The sequence below is a fragment of the Mustela nigripes genome, chromosome 10 (assembly GCF_022355385.1).
Source record: "Mustela nigripes isolate SB6536 chromosome 10, MUSNIG.SB6536, whole genome shotgun sequence".
NCBI classification, from domain to species: Eukaryota; Metazoa; Chordata; class Mammalia; order Carnivora; family Mustelidae; genus Mustela; species Mustela nigripes.
In genome coordinates, this window is record NC_081566.1 from 5484718 (window position 1) to 5499851 (window position 15134).

The window sequence follows — 15134 nt, forward strand, 5'->3', positions numbered from 1 at the left end:
GAAGCTGAAAGATCTAGTACAACCAACTCAACATTGAAGAACACTGTTAAAGGACTACTTTGAGACTTTCTATAAACAACAATAATCAAGACAGCATATTACTGAAACAGACAACAGGTCAGTGGAACAGAACAGACCCACCTAAATATGGTTAATTGATTTTTGACAAAAAAGCAAAGGTAACACGGTAGATAAAAGATGGTCTTTTGAAAATGGTGTTGGAACAACTAAACATCCACATGCAAAAATAATGAATCTGTCACAGAACTTATATTTTTCACATTTAACTCAAGCTGGGTTATAAACTCAAATGTACAACACAAAACTATAAAGCTCCTAGAAGAAGAAATCTAGATAACCTTGAATATGGAAACAACTTTTATAGAAATCAATGATAAGCTGGACTTCATTAAAAATTCTGTTCTGGGGCACACAGGTGGCTCAGAGGGTTAAACCTCTGCCTTCGGCTCAGGTCATGCATGGTCTCAGGGTCCTGGGATCGAGCCCTGCATCAGGCTCTCTGCTCAACGGGGGGCCTGCTTCACCACCCCCCCTGCCTGCCTCTCTTCCTACTTGTGATCTCTATCAAATAAAGTCTTTAAAAGAATTCTGTTCTGCAAAACACAATATAAAGAAAATGAAAAGCTAGACTGCAAAAAAGTATTTGTGAAAGACATGTGATACATAACTTACCTAAATTGTATAAAGAGCTTCTAAAACCTAAAAAAATGAACCACCCAATTTAAAAACGGGCAAAAGAACTTAAAAGACATCATAGCCATTTTTATTTTTTTAAAGATTCTATTTATTTATTTGAGAGAGAGTGAGAGAGATTACAAACCAGAGAGAGAAGCAGAGGAAGGAGAAGCAGACTCCCTGCAAGGCAAGGAGCCTGATTTAGGGCTCAATCCCAGGACTCTGGGATCAGGACCTGAGCCAAAGGCAGATGCTCAACTGACTGAGCCACCCAACACCATACCAATTTTTAAATTAGGATGTCCATTTACTGTTGCATAAGAGTTATATATTCTGGACTCCAGACCCTTATCAGATAAATGATTTCCAAATATTTTCTCCCACTCCTGTGGGCTGTCCTTTGACTTTGATAGTGTCTTTTAATGTACAGAGACACTTCTACTGGGCTTAATTTTGATGATGTCCAATTTACCTATTTTTCTCTTTTGTTACATTTGTTATCTTAAGAAACCAATGCCCCATAAAATGTCATGATTTACTCTTATATTTCCTTTTAAAAGGTGTATAGTTCTAGTTATTAAAGTTTTTCAATCATTTTGAGCTAATTTTTATAAATGGTAGGGTCCAAATTCATTCTTTTGAAGGTGAATATCCAAATGTCCTAACACCATTTGTTGAAAGACAATTCTTTTTTCCCCATTGAATGGTCTTGACACAAATGTCAAATCAATTGTCCATAAATAGGAGATTTATTTCTGGATTCTCCATTCTAGTCCATTAATCCATGTATTTTAGCACTTTTAGTAACAGGTTAATCATTTATTCCATCCATGAAACAAAGTTCCTTGAAGGCAGGGGAAACATCCTCATTCACTGTAGTATTTTTTACTCAGCACTTAGCAGACCCTCAAAACATGCTCATTAAATAAATGAAAGAAATCATTTACATCCGCAGTCCACAGGAAAGGTGAGCTTCTTTCCTCATACAGTACTTCACCATTGGATGTGGATTTGGGATTTTGGTGTTCCTTCTCCATTATTTGCAATGGAATTTTTTTTAAAGTTTCAGGTGTACAATTTACGGATTCAACACTTACTTACGACACTCAGTGCTCCTCACAAGTGCACTCCTTAATCCCCAACACTTATTTTTTTAACCCATTCCTCTATCCCCTCCCCTCCGGTAACCATCAGTTCTTTTCTCTACAGAGTTAAGTGTCTGTTTCTTGGTTTGCCTTTTTTCCTCTCTACGATCATTTGTTTCTCAAAATCCACATATGAGTGAAATCATATGGTATTTGTCTTTCTTTGGCTTATTTCACTGGCATAATACTTTCTAGCTCCATCCACGTCATTGCGAATAGTGGTATTTCATTCTTTCTTAGGGCTAATATTCCATTTTGTGTGTGTGTGTGCGTGTGTGTGTGTAAGCAGACATTTACGGAACATCTTATACAGCAGTATAGGCATCTAAAGTTGGCAACGGAGGAAAAGATAGGTCCTGAACTCAAACAGCAACAATTAAAAGCTCTAAGCACCTGTCAGAGAACACCAAGAAAATGCCCCTGAAGATGGTGCCAAAACCACTTTCAACCAGGATTGCTAGGAATATCCCCCGCACTCACAGTCTTCTTGAAGGGTAGTTAATCCCTCAGATTTGCTGCCAGAAGAACTTTTGGGGGGAAAAAAGACAGGAATTTGAATTTTACTAATATGGTTTGGAAGTTGATAGCTCTCAAAAGAAAGAGCAGCTATTCTTCTAAAGTAAATTCCTGGGACCTATTGCTTTGGTTTATCTGACATATATACCTCACAAGTGTAACATTTCCTATAAAATTTTAAAAATGTAAGTTTTAGATTAACACAGGATTAAATTCAGATGGCACAAGATTTAGGCACCTAAATCTGTGGATCAAATTATAATTTTAGTCCTTTCCTTCACTTCCTCAGCCAACCCTATTGTCATGCTGATTTTGCCCCCCCCACCTCCCACCACGGATGAAAAGAGGTGGGGGGGGAGGGGCAGAGAGAGAGAGAATCTTAAACAGGCTCCACACCCAGCGTGGGAACCTAAGGTAGGACTTGATCTCACAATCCTGAGATTATGACCTAAGCCAAAAATCAGGAGTGGGACACAACAGACTGAGCCACCCTGGTGCCCTTCTGTCCTGCATTCATGTTCAAAGTTTGGGTATAAGATTTTTTTTAAATCTGCCAGTAGAAAATGTACTATAAACTTACATTGTGTGAGCTGTTTCTTATTCAAAGATCTGTTACCAAAAATAGATGAAAAGGAAGTAGAAGACAGTGCCATATATAAGAAAAAATCTTTGGAGTCAGTTAACAGTTTCTCCTGAATATGACCTGAATCTCTGAGCTTGTGTGTGTGTGTGTGCGTGCGCATGTGTGTGTGTGTGTAAAATGGAGGTAATCTCCTTCCTCAGAGTGGTTATAAGGAGTTCACAAGAGGATATATATGTCCATAAAGTAGGTACTCATTAAGGTTGCAACATTTCATAATGGGAAGAAAGAGATTAACCCCTTATTTAAAAACCCTTTCCTTTTAATATGTATTCTTTATTGTAGAGGGAAAGATTATCAACATATTCCCAAAAGCACAACTCTGAAATGCCAGTTTTGTTTTTAAAGGACTCAAAACTTTAATGGTGTTCACATCATACAGTCAGGAAGTAGAACCACCCCTCGGAAAAGGAAAAAAAAAAAGGCAAAAATGCCAAGATCTTCTCCAGCCACAATTATTTTTACTATGAAACAGAAATTCCTTACAAATTAAGTAGTTTTTACAGTGGTGACACTATCATTGATGTGATCTGTTTAATATGACTGTAGTCAGAAGGGAAGTTGGGCCTGTTATTTTTCCAGAAATTGAAAAAAGTACCATCATTAAGAAAAGGAAGAAAAAGATTTGTATCCATCTTTTTGGGACATGTAAGGCGAGAGTGCAGTCTCACAGCTGGAGAATCTGTGGATGTTGCTGGAGGAATTGGAGATGCTCTCTAGCAAGCGGGTAATCCCGCGCCCCCGAACACTGCTGTTTTGGCCGGAAATTCTCACCCCAGATGGATAGTCACCTAAGGATATTGGAAATACAAGAAGAGAAATGTAGCAATTTTAAGGTTTTATTATACAGAGATCCCTTGACTGACTCTTATTCCACTGTAGACCCTTCATGAACAGGACAGAGATCCCTAGGAAAAGAAAACAGATACTCAGAGTAAAGGCAATAGCCACAGAAACCTTAATTGAAGTTCTTCACACACCAATTGAAAGTTCATGTCCCTAGGTGTTAAATTTTCCTGTCTGCCCAAAGACATCACCAAACTATAAAACTGTAACTGCTACTGGATGCCTGAGTGGCTCAGTTGGTTGAGCGACTGGCTTCAGCTCAGGCCATGATCCTGCAGTCCTGTGATCAAGTCCTGCCTCAGGCTCCCAGCTGAGTGGGGAGGCTGCTTCTCCCTTGGACCCTCCCCACCTCTCATTCTCTCAAATAAATAAAATCTTAAAAAAAACAAAACAGAACTATAACTGCTACAAGAATAACATGCTTTATTTTAAATGCCTTGAACAAAAGTCTGGAGGCTAAGTTAAATTATGTTAAAGTGATACAAGAATGTACATATCCAAATTGTTTCAGGTGCTGAAAGTGCCAAATTAAGCTCTCTATTCAACAAGATCCTGTAACTTAAAGCTAATTTAGAGCATCTGTTTAAGTACCATAATGTACCCTACACTTGCTGAGGCTCATTCTTAGGAAACAGAAGATGCTTACCAGTGGGTGTGTTTGGTCTTTGTTCCTGATTAGAAGGGCTGAAATGAGAAAATCCTGGACTCTCAACCCTTAGCTTCTATAAGTAACAAAGAAAAATACAAGGGGAGAAAGTTTTATTTCTTATAATTATTGGATCATCTACTTCAATTTCAAAGTATTTTTTACAAAATACCAATTAACACCCATTTTTCCAATGTGCAATCAACTTTTGAAGAGTACTGCTGTACAGGGAAGCAGAAGGCAGTGTCTGGAGGGGAATTACAGGATCAGGAGAGGGTTATTTTTAAAGATGAGACTGTAGCATGTTTCCTGATAAGGATTCAGAACGGAGAGAAACCCTGATGATGTAAGAAAGAGAAGTAAATTGTTGGAGCCATATCTTTGGGCAGGTAAGAGAGTAAGGTCTATAACATAAACTGAAGGACTGGTCTTAGCAGGAGCACAGACAATTCATGCATTAAAACAGGAGTCAAAGCAGAGTCCATGGTAGATGCAGTGGTCGGCAAACGTAGCAGAGCTCTTCTGACTGCTTCGGTTTCCTCAGAGGAGAGGAGACAAGGGCATCAGGTGTGCCAAGCACAGACTGAAGCAACCCAGGAGACTGGGAGAAATGGACAGTGGACAGTGTTCCACTAACAGCTCACTTGAAGTGGGCAGTAAGATTTAACAAGACCAGTCAGTAATGACAGTTTCTTTTCAGCCTCATTTAGCTACATGAGCATAGGAATAGAGCAGGTAAAGAGACAGAGTTAATCAGGGTTAGTGTTTGTCAACCAACTATTGGTTGTATCAGTTTTGGGGGTTTCCTTTTCATTGTTTTATGAACCATTTTAAAATAATATTTTATTTATTACCTATGTTCCAAGGCAGAGTTCTTGGCATTTTCATATACAGTTGCATTTAATCCTACAACTACTAGCCCTTATTACTGTTCTTGTTTTACAGATAAGGAATCAGCACAGGAAGTTCAAGTAATTTGCATAAAGTCACCCAGCCCGTACAGAGCAGACCTGAAATCCAATTCGGGAATTCTGACTCCAGAGTCTATACTCTTAGCTGCTATGCTGTTGTAGTAGACAGAAGTCTACTAGTAAATTACAAGCACGGAAGCTGGTAGGGAAATTAGCTTTTAATCAAACCCTGAATCAGGTCTCATACATTTTAGAGGTAAGTATTTTAAATGTTTATATTATCTACATTCAGATTTTAATTTCTGGAATGAATTCTGGATATGATTTGTATAAAGACTAATTGCTAATGTTAACTTTCTTAAAACGTCATTAAATATAGTAGAAAATATACCAGGAAGGAAATAAGATTTATGCAACTGGGTCCCACTGGATTAAGAAGCGTGTGACATCCCAGGCAGGGGTGCCTGGGTGGCCTCCGTCAGTCGAGCAACCAGCCAACTCTTGATTTCAGCTCAGGTTAAGATCTCAGAATCCTGGGATGGATGCGGGCCCACCCTGGTCTGACTCTGGGCTCAGCCGGGTAGCTGCTCCCTCTCCCTCTGCCCTTCCCACTGTGTGCTCTTTCTCTAAAAAAAAAAAAAAAAAAAAAAATCTTTTAAAAAAAGTGATATCCCATAAAAAAAACCTTAGAAAATGTTTCAGAAAAGAGAACGAAAGTCCTGATCTTTAGCTCCTGTTGAGCAGGAGCGCACTGAGCGGCACAGGTAAAGTGATCAGTAGCTCTGAAAAGTCAGTTCTTCACCTGGTAACGCCCGGCATCCAATACAACCATTTTGGGTGTCACACTGTTGCTGGCCTCATAATCCCGAAGCGGTACGTGAGTCTCTGTAAGCTGGATTCCAAAGAGAGTGGCTAGAGAATTACTGATGCAGTACCTTCAAAAGGAAATAAAAGCTCATTATCAGAACCTGATCTAATTCATTCTAAAATGATTCATATTTTAACAATTTCTAATATAAAGAAAATATATAAAATATATAAAGATATACATTTCTAAATTGGGGAAAAAAGAAACAGAGATTTGGAGAAGACATGGGGCTGGGTAGCATACATACCATTGACCGGCCATTACTGGAAAGCAATACTCTGAGTACCACATAGAATTTCAGATTCATTACAAGGGAATAGGATTAAAAGTAAAGATTATCAAAATTCTCAAATGTTTAAGGCAGGTAAAGGGCATAAACAGAAATTAGGCTACAACTTTAAAGCACTTATTTATCTCAGAACCAACTATAACCAGCCACGTGAAGAGACCACCAAAGCACCCAAAGATCTGAGGCTCTAGGTACTTTCACTACAAAAAAGAGAAAATTGTCTATATTTTTTGAGCACTTTAAAAAGGAAATGTTGTTGTTCATGATATTAGGGAATGTCATGTCCTACAAGGAAAACTTTCACTAAGTGCTTCTGAAGGTTCACCCAAATTACTCAGGTGGGAACTCTACCAAGCAAGTATGACATGGACAGAATAAAAATAACATGAAGTTAGAAACAAAAAAACCCCAAAAAACAAAAAAACAAAACAAACAAAAAAAACCCCACAGAAAACCAACCCTTTGTCTTAGAAGGGAATTACAAAAATGGAGGTCAACAGTATTTAACCCTGTTTGTAAAGCCAACAGCAAGCAAAGTGGCAAAGCACTCAATGCAGAACAGAGCATTTCAACAAAATGCCTTTCTCCAACTTACGCAATTTTCTTGCAAACAGCTAAAGCACAGAAGAGAATATCGTTTTCTTCATGCCACTTGCACCTGTATGGAAAAAGGATTTAATATCCTCAATGGCAGTAGCACTGCTTAAAGATTTTTATATGCCAGGTTTCTAACTTCCCTAGTTAAAATCATTTAAGAAAAACTGACACTGTTGCTCAAAAATTAAGGTTTTTCATTTAACAAACAAAAAATGGATTTTTAGAAAAGATTTTTAAAAATGTTATCTCCTCTGATGCAAATTCATGATGCTATGCAAACCATACATAATTGGAACAGGTAAATTCTACCTGGAAATAAAATGAGCATCTTAACACACAGACACACATTAACAACTACGGTTAATGTAAAGTTGTCTGACAACTGTTTACTGGTGCACCCTATTTACCAGGTACTGTTCTTGGCACCGGGGACGCAGTATTGAATGATACATGGGTTCATGCCTGCGGAGCCTCGTTTTAAAAAAGGGGGGAGAAGGAGGAGGGAGGAGGAGGAAGACGGACGAAGGAAGGAGGAAAAGAAAGCGAGCGAAACACAAACTCTTGCCCACACAAAACCTACTTTCTAGTAAGGAAGACAGATAAAAAAAAGATGTAGGTATAATACACAGTAAGTTAGATAAAGAAAAGTTCTGAGGAAGAAAAAAATGTTAAGGGGTGGAGGGGTGACATTTTAGATAAGGCAGCCAGGAGAGGGACCACTGAGAAGCTGATGTTTTGGGGGGGGGGGGCTCTCAGAAGGTTAATAATTGAGAGGAACAAACAAATAGCATATTTTTCAATGAAAATCAGTAAAAACCTGTATCTTTTCACTGAGTACAGTGTATTGAGACTCAGAAGAATAATACCCACGTAATTCAAAGCTTGCCTGAACCTAGCAAGAATCATTTAAAATTACAAACTTGTTAAACCTAAGTGTAAAAAATCAGTTATCTACACTTAAGTTATTTAAACGAATGGAAGACTACCTAAATATAAGATTAAGAATTTCTCCCACTGCTTTTCTAAAAAGTGATTCAGTAAATAGGATTAATAAAACTCTTACTCTAAAATGAAGGCTCAGGTTGAAATTAAGCCTATGTTCTTACAGATACACACAGAATCAAGTAATATTTAAAATTCCAGTTAATTTGGCTCCTTTTCCAGAACTTAAACCCCAAGTTTAGTGCCTCATATACACATTTCCATTGCAGATCATATTTGAAATAGATGCAACTGAAAACCCAACAATGTATTCCAGAATTAAAAACAAACCCAAGAACAAAGCTATAGAAATCTGATCCCAGGGAAAAATGCTTCCAAACCTACAGTTAAACTGTTAAAAATGACATTGTTGTCATCTGTGTGTTTTTTTTTTAAATATTTTATTTATTTATTTGACAGAGAGAGAGATCACAAGTAGGCAGAGAGGCAGGCAGAGAGAGGAAGGGAAGCAGGCTCCCTGCTGAGCAGAAAGCCCGATGCAGGGCTCGATCCCAGGACTCTGGGATCATGACCTGAGCTGAAGGCAGAGGCTTTAACCCACTGAGCCACCCAGGCGCCCCTGTTGTCATCTGTTTTTACTTAATTTTTTATTTAAATTCCAGTTAGTTAACTTAGAGTGTAACATTAGTTTGGGGTGTACAATTTAGTGATTACAAAGTTGCATACATCACCCTGCACTCATCACGAGTGCACACCTTAATCCCCATCACCTAGTTCACCCATCCCCCATGCCCCTGTCCCTGGTAACCATCAGTTTGTTCTCTATAGTTGAGAGTCTGTTTCTTGGTTTGCCTCTCTCTTTTCCCCCCTACAATCATTTGCTTCTTAAATTCCATATATGACGAAATCATATGATATTGGTCTTTCTCTGACATTTCTTCTTGATTCTCTTCCCAAAATCATCCCACCAATCCCCCTAAAAATAGGAGTGTATTTTCTAGTAAAGGAAGATTCATTCTAAAAATTTGTCAAAAATCAAAACTGCTTTGTACACTTTGTTAAGCTATTAATATTCACTTTGGAGCTTCAAATCTAGCTCTAGCTTTGACACATCTTCTTTTATGATATGTCAAATTTATGATGGACTTCTTTTATGAAATTCTACTCTAACGTCATAAGGTCACAAGTGGGTCAGGTCTTTTGGGTAATTCTGGCCAACACTATATCTCATTCGCTCAAATGATGCTAAAGGCCTCGACACTCCTCTTTGCTTCTCTGAAAAGGTCTCAATGGTCGCCTTTCCTCCTGTTTCAGGGTTAAGATTCCTCCTCCTTTTCAAGGACAGCCCAGCCCAGACCTTGCTCAGAGCCACTATCACCTGGCAGCTACACAGGCTCGCTACTCTAGCTAAATGGAGTCTCTAGCTTCTCTTCAAGGTTCTGTTCTTTCAGTCCTTGGAGTCACTGTCCAGGCCATTTCCTTCTCTTGGAAGGTCCTCCTTTCAACCTAGATCTCCATTCATAGAAATCCTATTCGTCTTTCCAGGAGAACCATATACCCCATAAAGTAGTTCATATGTTTTCAGCCCTTACACTGAAGTGATTTCCCCCGGATGTATCATCTTTTGAAATGCTTTTAAGAGTTACCAGAAATTATCATAGACAACCCCAGCGTCTTCACTGCTCTCGCTAGACAGGGGACCCGGAGGGCTAGGACAACCCTGCCACTCGTTCCCATATTTCCCACAAAACCTAGTCTCAGGCCTTATGTACAAGAGCTGCCCCAATACTGGTTAAGAATAAACTCAATAAATTGGGTTAAGAAAAAACGATTCTAAAGGGACATCAAAATATAAAGTTGCATCCTTTAAAACTCTGATTCTGGTGCTTCTGATTTAAAAATGCATAAATTTATCTCCTCTTGCTCCCAAGACTCCACCAAATGACAGTCAAAGAAAAAAAGACAGTAGCAGTCCCCAACAAAGGGAAGAGAGAAAGAGGCCTCCATGGAAGGGAGTTTAACAAACGTGTGGGGCAGAAAGTAAGTGAAGGAATGGTAACCAAGGAAGCCAGACCAAGGAAGTCACAGCCTTCAGCCCTCACAGACCCAGCCACACAAGAGATCTGCCTACAGGAAGTCAAAAGAGGCTGTGAACCCACGCGCATGTCCCTGGCCAGAGAGCAGAGGTAAGACAGGAAGCTGAACTACTTCTGAACAAAGAATAGTCAACTCCCTGATGCTGTACAAAGAAGTGACCTGTTCGTAGGAGAACCCGGCAGCGAGAATGGGTGCTGGTACCTTAAGGCAAAGTCCTCAATATCGTGACATTCAGGATTCTCACTTAACATCCAGCTCCCTCGTCTGCTTTCCCTATAGTAAAGCCCAACTAGTTGATTTTCCCCACAAAATACAGAGCACTTAAGTCAGCTTTGTAGCCCAACTTCTAAGCATGAGCATAAGCAAAGACAATCAGACATTTAAAGAAAGCACACCAGACAGAAACACCACAACTCACAAACCAGAAGAGTGAGACAATCCAGAGAACAAAAGCCAACAAACGTCCCTGTCCTACCAGGTACCCCAATGAGATCCGTGAAATTACTGCATCTATGATCCTAGTTTTCTTCCTCCTATCTTCAACCCAAATCCGCACTGATGATGGCTCTGACAATATGTCACATGCCGTAACTGCTGGCTGAGGGGCTCAGACCGCCAAAAGTCAGAGCCTACAGGGCTCTGTGCTGGGTCTCTTTTTGCCCTCTGCCAAGTGACCTCGTCGATATGTTGTAAGATCCATTGAAGGAGAAGCCTGGTCTCTCTTCATTGAATTTGCAGTGCTAAGAACAGTGCCTGGCACCTTGTGAAATGAATGCTGGCATTATCCAAACCTCTCCAGTGAGTTCTAGACCAGGACCACCAGCTGCCTGCTTGTTATTTCTAGATCTTACCTCACAAGGGCCTCAAAATACATTCTAAACTTGCTCCTTCCCCCACCCCGACTAACCTAAGCATGGTCTTTATTTCTTTTCAATCTCCCCCCCTATATGCAGTCCACCAGCAAGGTCCACTGGTTTTTACTTACTCCTCTCCATTTCTACTGTCACTCCCCTCCAAGCCATTTCTTGCCTAGACTAGAGAAATAGTCTAATAGTTATAGACTGTACTTCCTTTTTTGCCCTTTCTCAATATAGCCATTAAAAACTCGGGAGATCTTTTAGAAACTTAATCAAATTCTGTCAATTGCCTGCTTGATAAAATTCCTTCCTGTACCCCCTAAATATAGAGAACTGATAGTTGCTGAAGGGGAAGTGGCAGCAGCCGGGGGGACTAATTCCTTCCTGCAGCTAAGAAGGCTCAGGGCATTTATGGTCCCTGCTGATTTCTCCAACCTCATCTTGTGTAGTCTTCCCTCTGCTCATGCCCTTCCAGTCACACTGACTTAATTTCCAGTGAACACCAAGCTTTCACCTCCAGGCTTTTGCAATTCTCTACCCAGGATGCTGTTCCATTTTCACATGGCTGCATCACTCTCTCGCTTCGGATCTGTTTTAATTTTACATTCTCAAAAAAAAAGTTTTCTGGACTACTCTAGAAAGTAGTCTTTCCACACACTCTTCTCTGCTAAAGGAGGAGTAATATCCTGTTGATTTCCTTCTTAGCACTAATCACAAGCTAAAATCACCATTTTATCATTTACTCCAAGTTTTACTTTACCACTAAAATGTAATTAGCTTCAGGGCACCTGGGTGGCTCACCTGGTTAAAGGACTTTCTTCAACTCCCGTCACGACCAGGAGTCATGGAATCCCAGGATCTAGTCCTGCATCAGGCTCCCTGCTCAGTGGGGAGTCTACTTTTCCCTCTGATCTTACCCCCTCTTGGTGCACTTTCTCTTTCCCTCTCTCAAATAAATAAAATCTTAAAATTAAAAACAAAATGTTAGCTTCATGAAGGCAGAGACCTTCAGCACAGTGCCTGGGACAGAGGAGATACTCAATAAATACTGGCAGATTAAAAGCTGCCTTGGGGCACCTGGGTGGCTCAGTGGGTTAAAACCTCTGCCTTTGGCTTAGGTCATGATCCCAGGACACTGGGATCAAGCCCTGCATCAGGCTCTCTGCTCAGCAGGGAGCCTGCTTCCCCCTCCCTCTCTGCCTGCCTCTCTGCCTACTTGGGATCTCTGTCTGTCAAATAAAAAATAAATAAATAAAAATCTTAAAAAAAATAAAAGCTGCCTTATTTCATCCATAGGTCATACACAATTATGACAAGAAGCAACAAGGAGATGGCAGATCTATGAAATCTAAAATACCAGGATAGTCATCAATAGCCTGTTTAAGATTCTGATTCTCACTTTGTCTAACTATTCTCAATTTCACCAATACCTATCCTTTTCACCTATTTCTCCTAAAGCTACAGACAAAAATTTATTACAAACTTTAATGTACAAGCAGAACTTTAAGACAAGTGTTTGCTTATATTAACCGATTCCAACAACAGTTCCTATTGGCTACTAAACCAATCTCTCTTCTAAAACACTATACAGGGTGCCTGGGTGGCTCAGTGGGTTAAGCCACTGCCTTCGGCTCAGGTCATGATCTCAGGGTCCTGGGATCGAGTCCCGCATCAGGCTCTCTGCTCAGCAGGGAGCCTGCTTCCCTCTCTCTCTCTCTGCCTGCCTCTCTGTCTACTGTGATCTCTCTCTGTCAAATAAATAAATAAAATCTTTAAAAAAAAAAAATAAAATAAAAAAAAAAAAATAAAACACTATACATTGGAATCTTACACTAGGAAGCTCAGAAAAAGGCAGATCTATTCTGTTTGAAACAATTTTACTACCAAGGTGCTTACAGTGCTATGTAATTGTTTCCTCATGAACAAACCCCACAGCACAGCCCTTAATGTCTTACACCAAAGCTACTCTTGTCACAGCCTGTACTTACTCAACTGAGCTCAACAATATTTCTTCAATTTCAAAACTTTTTTTTCGCATTTTAACTTAAATTGGAATGCATCTTACAATTGAAGGTATTTTACAATTGCTATTGGTTAGTCTAGAATTAGTTGGATCACCTGAACATGAACAAATTTGGTTGTTCTTGATGATAAAAAACTATAACTCAGTTTAGTCAATAAACCATTGGAAGATTATTTGAGAAAGTATTGATTTGTCTCTGAACACTTTCCGCTGACATTATCTGACAAGATCACGAAAGAATCAAAACTCATAGAAAAGGTGTTTGTCAGTGGCAGAAAAAGTATTTTAATAGACCAGCATATAAATACATATAACATTATGTAAGTTTCATTTTAATTCATAAAATTCACTTTCTTTGTAGAATACTGACTCAGTCTATTCTGTTTCTTTTTTCTCCTAATAATCATACATTTTATCCATCCCCTAAAATTGTTTTTCATTTTAACTGAAGCATAGTTGGCACACAATGTTAAATGTTTCAGGTGTACAACAAAGTGATTCCACAAGTCTACACATTACACTATGTTGACAAGAGTAACTACCATCTGTCATCACAAAACACTATTAACATACCATTGACTATATTCCCTAGGCTATATATTTTTTTCTTTTTCAAGATTTTATTTATTTATTTGACACCCAGGGAGGTGGGGGGAAACACATGCATATACAAGCTGGGAGAAAAGCAGCAGCGGATTCCCCACTGAGCAGGGAGCCGGACATGGGGCTAGATCCCAGGACACTGAGGTCACGACCTGAGCCAAAGGCAGACGCTTAATCAACTTAGTCGTCCAGGTTCCCTTATACTTATCATCCCCCAAACTTAGCCATTCTGTAACCGGAAACCTGTACCTCCTACTCCTCTTCACCCATTTTGCCCAATTCCCCACCCTCTTCTCTGGCAACCATCAGTTTGTTCTCTGTATTTATGAGCCTGTTCCTGCTTTTGTTCTGTTTTTTAGATTTCACATGTTAAGTGGAATGCTATGGTGTCTGTCTTTCTCTGACCTCGTTCACAACACCCTGTAGATCCATCCATGTTTTGCAATCGGCAAGATCTCTATCTTTTTTATGGCCAAGCAACATTCGTGTGTGTGTGTGTGTGTGTGTGTGTGTGTGTGTGTGTGTTTACAACACAAACATATGACATCTTTTTTTATCCATTCATCTATATATGGACATTTGGGTTGTTTCCATATCTTGGCTATTGTAAATAATGCAGTAAACACAGGGGTGTATATGTATCTCTTTTCCAATTAGGTGTTTTCATTTTCCTTGGCTAAATACCCAATAACGGAATTACTGGATCATTCGGTATTTCTATTTTTAATTTTTTGAGAAACTTCAAACTGTTTTCCACAGAGGCTACGCCAATTTACATTCCCACCAAAGATAAAAACCTCCTGATTTCTGAAGGAGTAACTTCTTAACTTCACACCTGAGACTTTATATGGCTTTTAGGGGGAGTGGAGTCCACAAAACACTGTGGGGGAGGGGAGACGGAAGGGAAATGCAGAGTCTATGGTTAAATTATAATCATTCCAAAATGAGAAGATCTGTAAATATTCAGGAACTTGATAGTTCAGAGCAGAGAGACTTAAAATGGCCTGTAAATCTCTAGGAGGCCATGTGGAGGGGAGGGAGGGAGAAGAGTCATTTAGAAACTCTTTGGAGGGGAAAAAAGGAAAAGGAAAAGGGGGAAAATTTAGCATTTTTCAGGGCAAAAGAAAACAAAGAAAAATGGGAAGCCCCACAATCACACCCCTGCCACCCTGAAAGTATTCAGAGAAACCAGTTTGCTGCACTGACAGAGGAGGGAGCACTTGAACTATGAATCTCACACGTCCCCAAATCACCAGCCCTGTCCAAGAAATACAAAGGAACAGCATACCTTCATCTAGAGGAAGCTACCACAGGAAGAAAACGGAAAATAAAGCTCAAACTCTCTAACTGGGAACTCCTCTCTTTGCCTTCGTCCTTCGCCTGCCGAAAAGTCAGGAAGGGAAAACGGGCTGTTGGATTAAAAATCCTCAAACAAGAATTTTAAGAAATGAAAACATG

The 15134-nt window shown here is 39.6% G+C and overlaps 1 protein-coding gene across 2 annotated transcripts in view; it reads right to left on the reverse strand.

Moving 5' to 3' along the window:
- Positions 1 to 3419: 3419 nt before the first annotated feature.
- MAEL (maelstrom spermatogenic transposon silencer) overlaps positions 3420 to 15134 on the reverse strand; it is a 37407-nt gene continuing 25692 nt past the window's right edge. For both annotated transcript variants that reach the window (XM_059412481.1, XM_059412480.1), the window contains 4 exons: positions 7153 to 7215; positions 6203 to 6335; positions 4490 to 4565; positions 3420 to 3788 (listed from right to left, as the gene is read on the reverse strand). In XM_059412481.1, coding sequence (XP_059268464.1) covers positions 3601 to 3788; positions 4490 to 4565; positions 6203 to 6335; positions 7153 to 7215 — 460 coding nt within the window. In that variant the 3' untranslated portion in view covers positions 3420 to 3600. The remainder of the gene's footprint in view (positions 3789 to 4489; positions 4566 to 6202; positions 6336 to 7152; positions 7216 to 15134) is intronic.